The sequence below is a fragment of the Heteronotia binoei genome, chromosome 8 (assembly GCF_032191835.1).
Source record: "Heteronotia binoei isolate CCM8104 ecotype False Entrance Well chromosome 8, APGP_CSIRO_Hbin_v1, whole genome shotgun sequence".
Taxonomy (NCBI): Eukaryota; Metazoa; Chordata; class Lepidosauria; order Squamata; family Gekkonidae; genus Heteronotia; species Heteronotia binoei.
This window is the reverse complement of record NC_083230.1, coordinates 3,069,659-3,086,877: the sequence shown is the minus strand read 5'-3', so window position 1 is coordinate 3,086,877 and position 17,219 is coordinate 3,069,659. Positions and strand designations below refer to the sequence as shown.

At 42.0% G+C, this 17,219-nt stretch overlaps 1 protein-coding gene across 2 annotated transcripts in view; it reads left to right on the top strand.

Annotated features, from left to right (window-relative positions):
• CD36 (CD36 molecule) overlaps positions 1-17,219 on the top strand; it is a 171,728-nt gene that overhangs the window by 77,928 nt on the left and 76,581 nt on the right. For both annotated transcript variants that reach the window (XM_060244663.1, XM_060244662.1), the window contains one exon: positions 9,188-9,443. In XM_060244663.1, the coding sequence (XP_060100646.1) occupies positions 9,324-9,443 (120 nt within the window). In that variant the 5' untranslated portion in view covers positions 9,188-9,323. The remainder of the gene's footprint in view (positions 1-9,187; positions 9,444-17,219) is intronic.

Here is a 17,219-nt window from a genome sequence, read left to right as displayed (position 1 = left end):
GACCGTGACTCCACATGGGCTTTGATAGGGTGGCTGCTGTTGAGCAGTACTGAGCAGCTAGGCCCTAGCTGAGCCATGCAAGTCACCTGGGGACTATTAGCAGGCCTTGCCCCAATGAGCTCTTCCTGAAAGTATAGAAGAGCCCAACCCCCTCCCCCTGCCAATTACTGAGAGAAACCAAGTCTATAAAGATCTGTTTGCCTAGCAACAGCCACTGATGGCTTCTGTCTGTTAAAGCTACAGTCATTCCTTTCATCATTTGGAGTTTTTGTTTTTACCTCAAATGGGTTTTAAAAAAAAAGATCTCAGATTTGTCTGCAAACTTGGAGCTCTTTACACATTGTAGAAAGCTCCTTGCCCTTTCACAACTCCAGTCACTGGATTTAAGTATCCTTAGATTTGGCTGACTTTGCGATTACAATATACAAATAGAAACCCGCAAAGACTTGCTGGAGATCTCATTTTCCCCTCCTCTCATTTTCTTTTTCTCGAAAGCCCTCATAGCCTCTCCCCTTTCCTGCTTCCTTCTCTCCTTCTAGGGTTGCTAACCTCTAGATGGGGCCTGGAGGTTTCCTGGAATTACAACAGATCTCCCATCTAGAAGAAGAAGAAGAAGATATTGGATTTATATCCTGCCCTCCCCTCCAAAGAGTCTCAGAGCGGCTCACAATCTCCTTTCCCTTCCTCCCCCACAACAAACACCCTGTGAGGTGGGTGGGGCTGGAGAGGGCTCTCACAGCAGCTGCCCTTTCAAGGACAACCTCTGCCAGAACTATGGCTGACCCAAGGCCATTCCAGCAGGTGCAAATGGAGGAGTGGGGAATCAAACCCAGTTCTCCCAGATAAGAGTCCGCACACTTAACCACTACACCAAACTGGCTATAGGGGTTACCAGATCCAGATTGGGAAATTCCTGGAGATTTGGGAGTGGAGCCTTGAGAGGGTGAGGTTTGGGCGGAGGAAGCTACCACAGCAGGCTGGATTTCCACCCTGTTTATTGCCTGTATGTGACTGCTGCCATTGAATCCACCCTCCAAAGTGGCCAGTTTTTCCAGGGGAATTGATCTTTGTTATCTGGGGAGTGGTTGCAATTTTAGGTGATCTCCAGCCCTAGTTTCCTTGGAGGGAATGGCCAGTGGGTAAATTTCCTTTATAATCCCATCTTCCTAAACAATGTCTTATGTTTTGTATGTATTTAACTGTTTTTTAAACTCTTTTAATAGATGCTTTAATGAGGTATGTTTGGGAGGGGCATTATTTTAATGGGTATATAATGTATTTTATTGTGGATGTTTTAAATTGTTGGCTGTCTTGTTGACCTTTGTAAGGGCAGAAAGTTGGGACATGAATTTTGGTAATAGGAATTTCTTTTCTACTGTGCAACGCTGTAAGATAGGCAAGACTGAGAAATGAATAGCGTGGTTCCCAGTGAGATTATATCCCAAAAGGTGATTTGAATATGGCGCTCTTCAGTTCTTGTTATGCCCTAATGGATGAAGACAGTGGAACTTCATATTATGCAACCTTATGCTAATTTAGTGATGGAAGGTTTAAAAGTAGCAACTTATGTATTAGATGGTGTGAATTGATTGATTCTATACATTGTTGCTGTTCCCTTGTCTGTCAAATGAATTATATATTAATTTTTAAAAGGAAGGGAAAAGACAGTAGATGTTAGATTAAGGCAGCTAGGGTTTATAACTGAAGATACCTTCATGCTAGGTAAGGTAAAGGCCCTTTCACTTGTCCAGCATCACCTTACAGAGCTGGATTACAGCAGTATAGTGATTCGCTTTCATAGAGTCTGCTTAAGTCAGGGTTATTTTTTTTGTGTTTTACCTCCTTGGACTCTACCAGTATACATGGCATTTAATGGCCCCCTCCCCTTTTAGGGCATTTGCTTTAGCGTGCCTTAATACCATCCCCCCCATAGCACAGAATGTTAAAGTTACAGTACTGCAGTCCTAAGCTCAGCTCACAACCTGAGTTCGATCCCCAGTGGAAGCTGGTTTTTCAGATAGCCGGCTCAAGGTTGACTCAGACTTCCATCCTTCCTAGGTCAGTAAAATGAGTACCCAGCTTGCTGGAGGGGAACATAAGAACATAAGAGAAGCCATGTAGGATCAGGCCAATGGCCCATCCAGTCCAACACTGTGTCACACAGTGTCAGACATTGTACCTGCTTTAACTCACTTATAGCCTATTGACCTGACTAATGCCATCTTGTTTGCTATTACTAACCATGGGACTGTACTGTGCATTTCAAACGAGGAGGGAAAGTTGTAAATCCCAGAGAAGGAATTTCTCACTTGGCATCTAGAGACTCCCCAAGCCTTTGAAGCTAGCCAGCCTCAAGGTAAACAGTGGGGAGCCTTCCTGGGAAAGAGATAACAGAATGTGGGAACAGACAACTGTCTCTCAGGGTGTGAGAATGAATTCTTTGTCATGCTATCTGCCTCTACAAAAATCCAAGAGTAACCTTGGAATGCATCAAACTCAATCTGCTTGTACCCAGACCAGTAGTTCTTGAATAAACAGATTAATTTTGAAACAAAGTGATCTAAGTTTATTTTAACCTTCAATGTCTGACACACAGTGGCCAAATACACACACACACACACACACACACACACACTGTGGCTAATAGCCACTGATGGACCTCTGCTCCATATTTTTATCCAATTCTCTCTTGAAGCTGGCTATGCTTATAGCTGCCACCACCTCCTGTGGCAGTGAATTCCACATGTTAATCACCCTTTGGGTGAAGAAGTACTTCCTTCTATCCGTTTTAACCTGACTACTCAGCAATTTCATCGAATGCCCACGAGTTCTTGTATTGTGAGAAAGGGAGAAAAGTACTTCTTTCTCTACTTTCTCCATCCCATGCATTATCTTGTAAACCTCTATCATGTCACCCCTCAGGCGACGTTTCTCCAAGCTAAAGAGCCCCAAGCGTTTCAACCTTTCTTCATAGGGAAAGTGTTCCAACCCTTTAATTATTCTAGTTGCCCTTTTCTGGACTTTCTCCAGTGCTATAATATCCTTTTGAGGTGCGGTGACCAGAACTGCACACAGTACTCCAAATGAGACCGCACCATCGATTTATACAGGGGCATTATGATACTGGCTGATTTGTTATCTATTCCCTTCCTAATAATTCCCAGCATGGCGTTGGCCTTCTTTATTGCAGTCGCACACTGTCTTGACATTTTCAGTGAGATATCTACCATGACCCCAAGATCTCTCTCTTGGTCAGTCTCTGCCAGTTCACAACCCATCAACTTGAATTTGTAGGTGGGATTCTTGGCCCCAATGTGCATTACTTTGCATTTGGCCACATTGAACCTCATCTGCCACGTTGACGCTTACTCACCCAGCCTCAACAGATCCCTTTGGAGTGCCTCACAATCCTCTCTGGTTCTCACCACCCAGAATAATTTAGTGTCATCTGCAAACTTGGCCACTTCACTGCTCACTCCCAACTCCAAATCATTTATGAACAAGTTTAAAGAGCATGGGACCCAGTACCGAGCCCTGCGGCACCCCACTGCATACCGTCCTCCACTGTGAAGACTGCCCATTTATACTCACTCTCTGCTTCCTATTAATCAGCCAGTTTTTGATCCCCAAGAGGACCTGCCCTTTTACTCCATGACACTCGAGCTTACTAAGGAGCCTTTGATGAGGAACTTTATCAAAAGCTTTCTGGAAGTCAAGGTAAAAAACATCTATTGGGTCTCCTTTGTCCACATGTTTGTTCACCCCCTCAAAGAAATGTAACAGGTTAGTGAGGCAAGATCTTCCCTTACAGAACCCATGCTGAGTCTTCCTCAATAACTCGTGTTCATCAATGTGCCTACTCATTCTGTCCTTGATAATGGTTTCCACCAACTTTCCTGGTATTGAAATCAGACTGACTGGCCTGTAATTTCCCGGATCTCCTCTGGAACCCTTTTTAAAGATGGGGGTGACATTAGCTACCTTCCAGTCCTCAGGAACGGAGGCAGATTTCAATGAAAAATTACAGATTTTTGTCAGAAGATCTACAAGTTCAACTTTGAGTTCTTTCAGAACTCTTGGATGTATGCCATCCGGACCTGGTGACTTATTAGTTTTTAATTCATCTATCAGTTGTAGTACCTCCTCTTTTGTCACCTCAATCTGACTCAGGTCTTTCAACACCCCTTCCAAAATCAGTGGTTCTGAAGCGGGAAAACACTTCTCATCTTCCACAGTGAAGACTGAGGCAAAAAATGCACTCAGCTTCTCAGCCATTTCCCTATCCTCCTTCAGTAATCCTTTGACCCCTTGGTCATCCAAGGGCCCCACTGCCTCCCTGGCTGGTTTCCTGCTTCTTATATATTTGAAAAAATGTTTATTGTTGGTCTTTATGTTTTTTGCAATATGCTCCTCATAGTCCCCCTTTGCCTGCCTGATCACAGTCTTGCATTTGATTTGCCACAGCCTGTGTTCCCTTTTATTAATCTCCATTGGACTGGTTTTCCACAGCTAAAAGGAGTCCTCCTTACCTTTTACAGCTTCCATTACTTTGTTTGTTAACCATGCAGGCCTTTTCTTATACCTGTTTGTGCCTTTCCTAACTTGTAGTATATATTTTATCTGAGCTTCTAGGATTGTAGTTTTAAATAGCCTCCAAGCTTCCCCAAGGGTTTTGACTGTATTTACCTTTCCTTTCAGTTTCCTCTTCACATGCCTCCTCATCTCAGAGAATTTACCCCTTTTAAAGTTAAACGTGGTTGTGTTGGTCTTTGGGGGCAACTCCCTATTTATCCAAATGGTGAAATCAATAAGTGTAGATGACAGGGGAAGGCAATGGCAAACCATCTTGTAAAAAGTCTGCCATGAAAACATTGTGAAATCAATGTCACCCCAGAGTCGGAAATGACTGGTGCTTGCACAGGGGACCTTTCCTTTTCCCAAAGTCATTGTTTTTCATATTCAGATCATCTTTGCCCTTGTGATCAGGGTTAAATTGACAGTCTATCTCACAAAAGATTGGAATGTTCGTTTTTTACCACTTTTAAGAACTGTTGGATCTCATCTCTTTTAACGTGCTCTTTGTTTAATAAGCTTCAAGGGAGTAATATTTTGTATCTTGATACTAGACAGCGACCAGAACACAACCTACTTGGTTGCCGAATTTCTAACATACTTTCCCTTATTAAATAATGCATTATTCCTTTAGTCATTGCTCAAGATCATCTGATCATAGGAGCCCTGAAAAGGAAACGGAAAGTTAAATCCCAATTGTTATACCACACTGGTTTGTTAAGCAGCGAGGGTCTTGCAGTTGCCCCCTATCCCACACACTCACTCACTGGAACAGGGTGGGCTTTATATTGCCCAGATCCTTTTGTTTCCTGATGGCAGCTCTTATGTAGGAGAGTAAATGCTGTCATCAGTGTTGTTCCTGCCTGGCTCATTGGAGCCTGAAGGACTGAGCTTGGGGCAGGAGGATCCAAATCCAAACTGCCCTGCTCCAATCACAGGCCCCCTGCTGGCTTGAATGACGCAATAATGTGCTAGCGCGGGAACCCAGTATTGTATATAGTTGGCCCAGCGGGCCCCGTTCTTCAGTCTTGTTAGTGCAGTCACCTACCACGCTGTACTCAATAAAGAGCTTGTATCACTACCGCCTCGTCTCTTCAATGCTAAGAACCCACTTTATTATAGTAGCATTTTTAGAACCTTTCTAAGCTGAACTGAGGGTCTTTGGAGGCCTATTTGAGGAAACACATTTAATGCCCCTTCCTGTTTGTATGTTTAAGAGTCACATGAGGATGAAAGGAAATAAACTATTGATCGCAAGGATGCCTGACCCTTCTGGATGACATTAGGGGAGGGACGGTGGCTCAGTGGTAGAGCATCTGCTTGGGAAGCAGAAGGTCCCAGGTTCAATCCCCGGCATCTCCAAAAAAGGGTCCAGGCAAATAGGTGTGAAAAACCTCAGCTTGAGACCCTGGAGAACCGCTGCCAGTCTGAGAAGACAATACTGACTTTGATGGACCAGGGGTCTGATTCAGTATAAGGCAGCTTCATATATATGTTCATATGTTCTCCTGACAAAGCTGATAAGAAATTAGACTCTGCTGGCCATTGGGACAGTTTCATTCTTCAGCACATTATAGTAGCTTGAAGGTCTTCAATTCTGCAAGATTTCCCAGCTCTTTTTATTTATTTATTCAGAGTATCTAAATGTTCCTTTAACTACTTAAAAAAATCTTCTTGCCCAGATTTTTAAAATGTAGTTTGGTCACAGGCTGGATTTCCCCCCCTCTTTATTCCCTGCATGTAACTGCTGCACAAACCCTGATTTGTATGTGTCTGGCAATTATTTCAGCAATAGTTTATATTTTGAAATGCAGCTTTAAAACTGGGCCTGTGTGCACATGCATGAACACTCACACACACAAGCACACACTGAAATATTTCTCTTCCAGAGCCTGAGGACAATTTCTGAGATCAGTCCAAGCATGTGTCAAAGCAGGATTTTACTGCAGATGTATTCTTGCAGGGAAATCTTCAAGACCTGCTGGCTGCACCATTTTCAAAAGCTGAAGGGCAATGAGATGGTTTTAAATGACACACACAGGAATACGTCTGGGCACTAGCACAGCCATGAGGCAAAGAGGGAAAGGAGAATCACAAAGGCCCTTTCTGAATGCACAGCTTACTGCAGAGAATCCAAGCAGTCAGGCCTTTAAGCCTGACTTGGATTTGTGTTCCTGCCATATGCACCATTCTTTTTTCTCTGGTGTATTTATTCTGCCCAAACTCGCACTTTTTGCTTAATTGGGTTGGGAATGTTACTTGTGATGTGTTGGGGGTGATGTCCAAAGATTTCTAAAATTTAGACAATTGCCTTAGTGCAGCTATGTGGTAGAGTCCAGTGAGCACCTTTTAAATCTTCCTTATTAAGCTCTGTGAATGAAACTGACTATTGTAGCTGTGAAGCTCCCTTTCTTATTGCAATCTCCAGTATATTGTCCATTTTATCAGCCAATGTAAAAAATGTAAGCGTCAAGCTGATGTTAGTCTTTCCCTCCCTTCCCACTTCCTCCCTCCACCCTGATAGAGCTTGTAAATTTCATTCCATGCTGCTGATCCCCCCTCCCCGTTTATTTGCAGCCAGTATTGAAATTGTACACCAGTGAAGGGGGGGAGGATAGTGGCTGAACAGATGACCAGAAACACCTGGCTCAGAGCGGCAGGCTCCGGGAAAGAGGAAGAATGCACCATCACACCTTTCGCACTCCCCTGCTCTCCCTCCCCCCAGTTGTCTGAGTTTAGTGCTAAACTCATAATGTTAGACACATGCAGCTTAAAAAAATTAAAATATAATGCATCCAGCAGAAGGTGTAGAGTGGCAAAATGACCTTAGTGTGGGTGAAGAGTGGCCTCCAAGAGGCAGGGAAAGGGAGGGGGGAAATTAGAGGGAATCTGTCTGCTTTTAAATTTTACCTTTGGCTTTGAAGTTAAGCAAAGGGAAAGAACACCACAAAACAACTCCGAGATCCTGGAGACACTGCAAGCAGCAAGTGAACTGAGAACTGACGGCTGGGGAACAGTGTAGAATGAACAAGAAAATATGACAGACTTGCATGGTGACAGAAGGGGAAAGTGATCACCATACAGTGATGCATGGTGAAAGTGAGGGAAAAGACCAGTGCATGAGAGACCAAAGTCTTCCCGCCATGATCTGTGCCCAGAGGCAGAAGGCCAGTCTATCTAGTTGTTACCCTGGGATCATTTTCCCTTTTTGTGTTCATTTCCCAGTATTAAACTTTTTACTTTTAACAGAAAACCATTGAAATATTCAGGTAATTACATTTCAGTTTATTTATATGACAGTCAAAAGACAGATGCACGCCACTGGACAGGCTACAGAGTAATTGGTTCAGCATATATTTCTATGTCTTGTTTTTGCTTTGGCTGACATTATCTGAATGTTATACAAATACACAGCCCTAAGGTTATAGTGACAGAAATGACTAATTATTCATTAATAACTACAATGATCAAATTCTTTCAATTAATTCCATAGAATGAGCAAACACAAACCTTTACACCCTGCACAATATTGTTGTATCAGTATTGCCCTTTGTAAAAGTCCTTGTTGAGGTCTATCCTTTTTCTTCAAAAGAAACTTGCTCCTGATGGGAATAGTCCTCTTCTCACAAATATATATCCACAGATATGGAATGATTGCAATCCCTGGGACAGACCATTGACTTCTATTTACCTGTTTTAAAGCTTTCATCGAAGCCTAATCTGAGCATGTGCTGGTTTTGAGAAAGTGTTTTCGGAGGCTTCTTGTCCCATATGATTTTTTTCTGAAGGACTGATATTTAATAATCATTTAAAATTGTAGAATATCCCTTGTTGATGAGGGATAACATTGATGAGGCTAACATTGTTTGAATTAGTTTAGTGTATGTTTATGGACCCAAATAGTAGTACTCAGGGGTTGTTTTGTAGAAAAATAGGTGGTGGAGCTCATTAGTATATGCTCCCCCCCTCCCCAGCCAAAAGCAACCCGATGTAAGAAAGAGCCCTGAGCAAGGTCTGCTTGGGCTGGCTAGAAATCCAGCCGGCCCAAGCAGGCCTCACTTGCCTGGGGCTCTCCTGGGCCACCCCCTGCCCCCAGTCAAAAGGCCAGCAAGCCACCCATCACCCAAAATCACATAAGAAGTGGAGAAAGGGTGGTGTGGGCTTCTGGGGGCATGGCAAAGTCTCTGGTGGCTGGCTGGCTGGCTGCCCACTCTCCTAATCCAGGGTTTTGTTATGCAGCTGCACCTACTATTCAATGGACAAGGTAGGTGGGGAGAAAGAGGGTGAACTGCACTCCTGTGAGCTCCTGCTGAATCTGAGGCCTGGTAGTACTGAACAATGAGCTTCTCAGCCACAGGGAAGGAGCCCAATCCTAAACAGATAAGGATCTGCCTTTTGGTTTCCAGATATGCTGTACTTGACAGTACCTGAAAGTATATTGCTTGCCATGAGACTTGATTATTGTTTCAAGCTTAAAAAAAAAAAAAAAAGATCTGTGGACAGTGTCTGAATTAATTGAGTTGCTGCCAAAGATAATGAAATGTTTATGTGCCTTTTCAGCTCTTGCCTGTTCTATTGCTCATACTGTATCTTGTACTTTGATCTCTTTGGAAAGTGTGTATAGGTCTCCAGTTTGAGAATCTTTGGGCAGCTCTGGTGGTGTCTGTGCATTAGGACAAGAGAGCTCAAAGAGAATCCCTGGGAGCAGAAGAGGCTTCACCTTTGACCTTGGCCTGCCTTCAAGGAAGAAAATGGGCTGTGACCAGAACTGTGGCCTGTTGGCTGCTGCAGTCATTGGTGCAGTTGTGGCTATACTTGGAGGTGCCCTGATACCAGTTGGAAACTATTTCATTGAGAAGACGATAAAAAAGGTATTTTTAAAAAATAACTTCCATTTTTTAAACCAGCATAACCAATGAACACTTCAGATCTTTTTATGTTTATATAAATGATGAGACTGTATAAATGAGGATAATACCCATCTCTATAAAAACAGTACAGTGATTTTTTTGAAAAAAATCCCCCTATTCAACAGTGTCACATGTCACATCCGTTACCTATTAAGTTGAATGGCATGAGCAATTTTGTGTTCACATATTAGCAGGGTTCTCAGGTGGCACAGTTGAGTCTTAACTGTTTCTAATCCCTAGAAGAAATTTAGGGGGGGAATGAAAAAAAAGGAATAGCATGTCCTACACACCAACAACAGTCTTCTGGTTGCCACCTGCTTGTTCTTTTCCTGTTTAAGGTGACCCACATGGTGACTAGTATAGCCTGTTGCATCTCTGAGGTAGATCACAACATGTGGAATGTGCTTTCTGAGGGGCTGGAGGATGCACCATCTTTAGACTTTTTAGGAGGTGCTATAAACCAATGGCTAACCGTGGGGTTTAATGTACAGGTATTTGGCAGGGGGAGTTAATAGGGTTCTATGTGTTTAATTTCTAGTCTTGTAAACTATCTTGAGACACAAAGGAAAGGTAGGTTTAAACATTTAAATAAGTAATTTTTAGTCATACCCTGGACTTTGGTCTTCAGTTCAAACATAATGAAAAACTCTTGTTTATTTTAACTATGGTTGGTTTGTAAAATCAGGATTTGTATCATAGACAGTTGTTCAAATCCTGGTTTGTCTTGATAAAGGGTGGTTTCATTATCTCCTCCCTGTAGCCTGGGAGGTCAGGGTCTCTGCTGTTATACATCATAAGAATATTAGTTGGTTAATTAAAAAAAACCCCTCAACCCTTCAGATATTGGTTTGATGGACCCACTAGCGGAGTGGCCTGCTTTCAGCCAATCACACTAACCATTGTTAGTTTAAACTAAATATGGTTTTCTCTGAAATCTTAGATAGACGTTACAGCAGGGGCAACAAACTCATTAATTATGAGGGCCAGATCTAACATGAATGGGACTTTGTGGGGCCAGGCCATGGATATTATAAAATGTAATGCCAGGTAGCAAAGATATAAACTTTATAAAGGATACAGACAAACACAATTAAAGATATTATATTTGTACTTAAAATACAAACATGCTTAAAACTCTTGCAATATTTTTTTAAAAATGAAAAGGTGGGGAATATCAAGAAAAATATCAAGAAAAAGTGCAAGGATCAAAGCAGAAACTAAAAATATAAACTAAATACATAAAATACTCTGAACCAGTTTTCCCTCTAGCTGAGTTAGGGTGAGCTAGTTCAGGTTCACACATTTTTGTCTTAGCTCAGGAAAAATGGCCCCAGAGCAAACTAATTTAAGGAGTAGCTCGCAACTTCAATGCCAGTAGCTCACAAAGCAGAGTTTTTGCTCACAAGACTCCACAGCTTAGAGGGAGTGTTGCTCTGAATATAGGAAAACATGAAATGGCTGGACATTGCAAGCTTCTCCCCTCCCCCAGGTCTTCTTAGAGTGGCAGTAGCTCTCCAGTGTAATGTCCTCCATTGGCTGTGGGTTCCCAGGTTAGAGTACTCACTAGGCTCTAGTTCTCAGGTCTATTCAGCAGGAGACAAGCTGGCTCAAAACATCAACTGTTTATTTGCAAGGAGATAACTCCAGCAAGGGACAGCTTCAGATAGCATACAAACACTGGAAAATGAAACTACTTGAGCTCCGCTCCATTGCAGCACAAAGTTGCAAGGAAAATGTGGAATGGATTTTCCATTAAGGTATCTAGGCTCAGATAGACTACTCTGGGACTAGAATGACAGCCCCCAGAGTGAAACAACAATCCCTGGGAGTAGCAGAAGTATTCTGAGATTGGAATGAGGGCTCCCAGAGTGGAATTCCATTCCCAGAACACTGCTGTTATCCCTAGAGGCTGTCATTCCTTAGTTGATATCACAGTCATTCCTTAAATTATATAATTCCTTATGTCATTCCTTAAGTGATATCACAGATATCTTATCTGGGAGAACCAGGTTTGATTTTCCACTCCTCCACTTGCAGCTGCTGGAATGGCCTTGGGTCAGCCATAGCTCTCATAGGAGCTGTCCTTGAAAGGGCAGCTGCTGTAAAAGGTCTCTCAGCCTCACCTACATCACAGGGCGTCTGCTGTGTGTGTGTGTGGAATGTAAAGGAGATTGTGACCACTCTGAGACTCTGAGATTCAGAGTATAAAATAGAATATAAATCCAGTATCTTTTGTCTTCTTCAGTTCCACTCTATGCCCTGTCATTCCAGTCTCAAAACACAGATTCTGTTGCTAGCGATAGTCATTCTACTCCCAGAGCACTGTTTCTATTGCTAGGAACAGTCCCAGAATAGTCTACCTGGGTGCAGAGACCTTAATGGAAAATCCATTCCACATTGTCTTTGCAAGACCAGAAGAGCTTCCTGCCAAAGCAAAGGCAAGGCTGAGGAAGCCTCCAGCTTCAAAAGGTGAGGACAGGCGGTGGGGGGGGGGGGGGAGAAAAGAGCTATGGGCCAGATTAAAGCCATGGGTGGGCCATAACTTTGACACCTTTGCCTTACAATAATGCATTTAAATAAGTTAAAACTTTTGTAAATTATATGGAAGAACAAGGTTGTAGAGAAATTACTTTCAGTAGACTGAAATTTTAAATGAACACATAAAACTGCTGATAATATAGTACAGGGGTCTCCAAACTTTTGGCACGGGGGTGGGTGGGCTGCATTAGAGTGCCCAATGCTTTAAAGAGGGCTGCATGTTAAATTAAAATGTAACAAAAATGTTAACCTACCTATTTAGATCAAAAGTAAACATTCAGAAGTTAATGAAGAAATGCTAACTTGGATGCAATCCATTATGGAACAATATTTTACTGTCAAATCCTTTTATCTAGCTACACACACTTACTTAGTCAGTGTGATTTTTGTGGCTTTTTTCTGCTAGCCAAGGCATTAATGTCCAAGTCAAGGCAGACCCCTTCAAATGTCATGTAAATGTTCATCTGTAAGTCTTGACCTACACTTTGATTTCACAGTTTTCATCTTAGAAAATGTTTGTTCACAGATGTATGTGGTATCAAAGACTGTGAACATGCCTGCAGCAAATTTCTTTAGGTTGATAAATATATCAGGTAGGCCACAATAGAAATCTAACAGACTATTTTTGTTGTAAATGTCTCTGAGATGATCACCAGCTTGCAAATCCATTAGTTCCATCTGAAAAAAGTTACTTGTATCTTCTGGTGGCACTTCAAATGGATTCTGAAACATTCTTATTTCCTTTCTGTGCTTACAGCAATCAGTGACTGTTCTGGAATTCCACCTGCAATAAGTTCTTTGATGTGTCTTTCAATATTGAATTGTAATTTCCTGTCCTTCTCAAATTTTAGTTCATGGCAGCGTGAGAAGTTTGGAAAGTTAGTTTCACGAACTTACTTCACAAAAATATTTAGTTTTACTTCAAAAGCTTTCAGTTCAGTATACATGTCATGCACAAGATTTCCTTTTCCCTGCAACCTTAGATTCAATGTGTTCAGATGCTCTGTGATATCAATTAAGAAAACCAAATAAAAAATCCATCCATGGTCAGAAAATACTTCTTGACCTTTTCATTTCTCCTTGAGGAAGACATCAACTTCACGATGGAGACTGAAAAAACATTTGAGGACTTTGCCTCTGCTCAGTCACCTGACTTCTGCATGGTACATCCATATCCTGCATCTGTCTCTGAGGGTGTTTTCGCACTCACGTTTTACTGGCGCCACGACCCTCCTCACGCCGGCGAATCTGCATGGATTTCGCACCAGAAGCGCCGGCGCACCCAGAAGCGCCGGCTACTTCCGTCGCTAAGCCAGCGCAAACGGAAATCGCAAAGATGCAGGAAAACGTTTGCGCTGGCTTAGCGACGGAAGTAGCCGGCGCTTCTGGGTGCGCCGGCGCTTCTGGGTGCGCCGGCGCTTCTGGTGCGAAATCCATGCAGATTCGCCGGCGTGAGGAGGGTCGTGGCGCCAGTAAAACGTGAGTGCGAAAACGGCCTGAGAGATAATTTTGAAACTGAGGATGAGTAAGGCCATGATGCCTGATGTAATTAATGCTGGATACAACAATACCATCATACCTCTCCACTGAAGAATCTTACTACATAAGACTTGCTGATGGTTGATCCAGTGAAATTGCATGGGAAGTTTAATTTCAGTATCTCTGTATTGATTCTTGCAAGTGCATCAGTTTTACTTCCTAACATATATCTTGCACCACCAGTTGTAATGCTTTTCAATTTATCCCAACTCAGAGCAAGATTTTCTACTGATTCACACACCATCAAGAATATGTTTTCTGCAATTCTGAAGTTAGAATCTATTTCCTTGATGAAGAAGATATTGAATTTATATCCCACCCTCCACTCAGAGTGGCTCACAGTATCTTCTCCCCCCCACAACAGACACCCTGTGAGGTGGGTGGGGCTGAGGGGGCTCTCACAGCAGCCGCCCTTTCAAGGACAGAGTCTCAGAGAGGCCTACAATCTCCTTTCCCTTCCTCCCCCACAACAGACACCCTGTGAGGTGCGTGGGGCTGAGAGGACTCTCACAGCAGCTGCCCTTTCAAGGACAAATTCTGCCAGAGCTACGGCTGACCCAAGGCCATTTCAACAGGTGCAAGTGGAAGAGTGGGGAATCAAACCTGGTTCTCCCAGATAAATATTAATAGTTAAGCAGTGTCTATAGTGTCATTGGTCTCATCTAATGCCGAAGGGGGAAAAAAAATCAAAACTTTTATCTTGATGGTGACATATACAGCTCTTCTCCTAGTTCTTCAACATGCCTGCTGATTGTAGATACAGATAAATTGACACAACTGACACAAGACACCTTACCAGGACACATTTCCTCCATTACTTTAACCGGTAACCGGAAAAAAGCCCAAAGAAAAAAACCCACAGACATAAATGTTCACAGGAAAAAAGCCCACATGGAAAAAAGCCCCCATGGAAAAATATGTAAATCACCATAGATGTTTATAATTGTGGATAACCATTAATAATATTTTGTTGTTATTTTAGGATTAAAATAAGTCATATTCACATGCAACAAAAAGTGACCATTTTGTTATCAATGAACTTTATTAAGAAAGAAAAACAATAACAACAGAAAACTCTACATAGAAATATAGTTAAATAAAATTAAATACTATAACTTTATTAATTTACAATTTGTCAAACTTTGTAATGTTAATACATTGTGGCACACTCAGTGTCCACAACAAAAGACTATCTAACCCTAATAGTAAAAGCAGCAATTATTTAACACCAACAATAATAACTCAGATATAATTCTTCATTGCAAATTAGCCCATCTCTTTGAGCAACTACGTTTATCTTCCACCTGCTCCTATTGCTGCACAGAAGTGGCCACCATGTCATGCAGTGCCTCATATTTCCTCTTTTTCACCTCTGGGCGACCTGCCTGTGCATTAGCCAACATTAGTTTGTGACAAGCCAGGTCCCTCTGCAATCCATCGAACAGAGCACACACTGGGATGACTCCAATGGAACAAGGAATTAAGAGCATTGTGAAATCCCTCACAACAGTTTATAGTCTTTGGTGATGGTTCCAGGGTTGGATCATGATGATTCCATATTCTTATAGGAAACGGAGGATCTCTACCTGCTGCACCCTCAATATATGTCGAAAAGAAGTCCATGAGCACTGCATTGCAGCTGTCTTCATCTGCAAATGTGACAACAAGCTCATCAAACACAGTTCTCACATCATTGATTGGGACAAAGGCTAATGCGGCAAGAGATTTCAGTGTAATTTTTATGTTCATATTGTTAGGGAATTCTGTCTGAAATTCTTTTTCTTTATCTCAAACAGTGTGGTGGATCACTGGAACAAATAATCATTGAGAGGCCTTTAACATGAAAAAGCAAAAACGTATTTATTTCTACAGGGAAAGGGTACTGGGAGGTGAAAATAACAAACACTATAGAACTACATCCTCACACTAGATCATGTGCTTAATGGAGGCTACTTCCTCCTCCTTCTTGACCTCTCTGCCTGCACAAAGGAAGTCACCTGACTAACTGACCTAACAGACAAAACAGATTTTCCCGCTTCTAGACCTTGATTGACAGCAGTCAGTATCTTCTTCCTAGGTCATCCAGACAATAGGGAATCAGGTACAATGTTAACCCTATAATGACTGGAACTTTAGAACATTGCAAAGATCATACAGAACAGATATATATTTCCAACACATATTAGTTTCATATTCTGCCTTCAAGCCAACACTGTTGATTTTCTTAATGAGACTCTGACACAGGTGAAAATAACACCCTTTGACCTCAGTGTGTGGAAAGGCAATCCTCACTGCATTCATACAAGCCTTCTCAAAACCCACTAAAACCATTTGAGGTGTGACAGACCTGGAATCAATAGCTTCATTATTTCAAACATTCTATTATAGGCGTCCATGTTTTTTTTAAAGTAAAATGTAAATATATGGTGGATATGAATTATTACCCACCGTGGCATGCCATGTGTATAGTTGGTAAAACATATTTGGCACTTTATCAAAGATGCCATCTCCATAGATGGTATCTTTATTTAATTCAAGTATAAGATCTCTATCACCTAAAACCAGAATTCTGTCAGGATTTTTCCACACTGGAATCGTGAAGTATCAGTTGCCTGTACTTTTCAGGAATGTCAAAATGTATGGTTTTGGGGTTAGGCAAATTACTGCCTGTTCTGTGATAGCTTCTCTTTCTCAAATAGCAGAAGTAGTTACGGCCTCATAGATCTAAGAAGCTAAGCAAGATTAACTCTGGCAAGTATCTGGAAGGAAGAAATCAATAAACATAGTTGGAATTAATAAAAAAAATGGCATAATGGAGAATTGATCCATGGGTATCTTGGACTCTATGGGGGCTGTTTTTTTAGGTAGATGCACCAAATTTGCAGCATAGCATCCAGTGCCTCTCCCCAAAATACCCTCCAGGTTTCAAAAGGATTGAACCAGGGGGTCCAATTCTATGAGCCCCTAAAGAAGGTGCCCCTATCCCTCATTATTTCTTATGAAGGGAAGGCACTTAAAAAGAGAGTGGTCCCTTTAGATGTGATGGCCAGAACTCCCTTTGGAGTTCAATTGTGCTTGTCACAACCTTGCTCCTGGCTCAACTCCCAAAGTCTCCTGGCTCCACCCCAAAGTTCCAGGATATTTCTTGAATTGGACTTGGCAACCCTGTTCCATGAGGGCTTCTTTCTATGTGGGCTTCTTTCAGTATGGACTGTTTTCCATGTGGGCTTCTTTCCATGTGGGTTTTTTTCCATGTGGGCATGTTTCCATGGGGGCTTTTTTCCTGTGAGCATTTATGTCCGTGGGTTTTTTTCTTTGTGCTTTTTTCCTAGAGCCACTTTAACCATGCACTTTTTAACAAATTCACCACTCTCAGCAATACATTTTGCAGCATGATAGCTGGCCCTCACAGTAGACATGTTCTCCTCAGCACCCTTTCTAAAACTATTTTGCTGCAAAAAAAAAGATTTTTAAAGAGAATTTATCTTGTTAACTCATACCTCTCCTTAATATATTGAGTAGCTCTTGTGAAAGGACTCAAAGTGCCTTTAACATTGTACTCCTTTAATACTGAGACAATTTCAAGACAAACTGCTTTATCCTTGTTTAAAACAAGTAATCAGTAGTCCATTTGTCATTAAAGACACAATGCTCATCTGC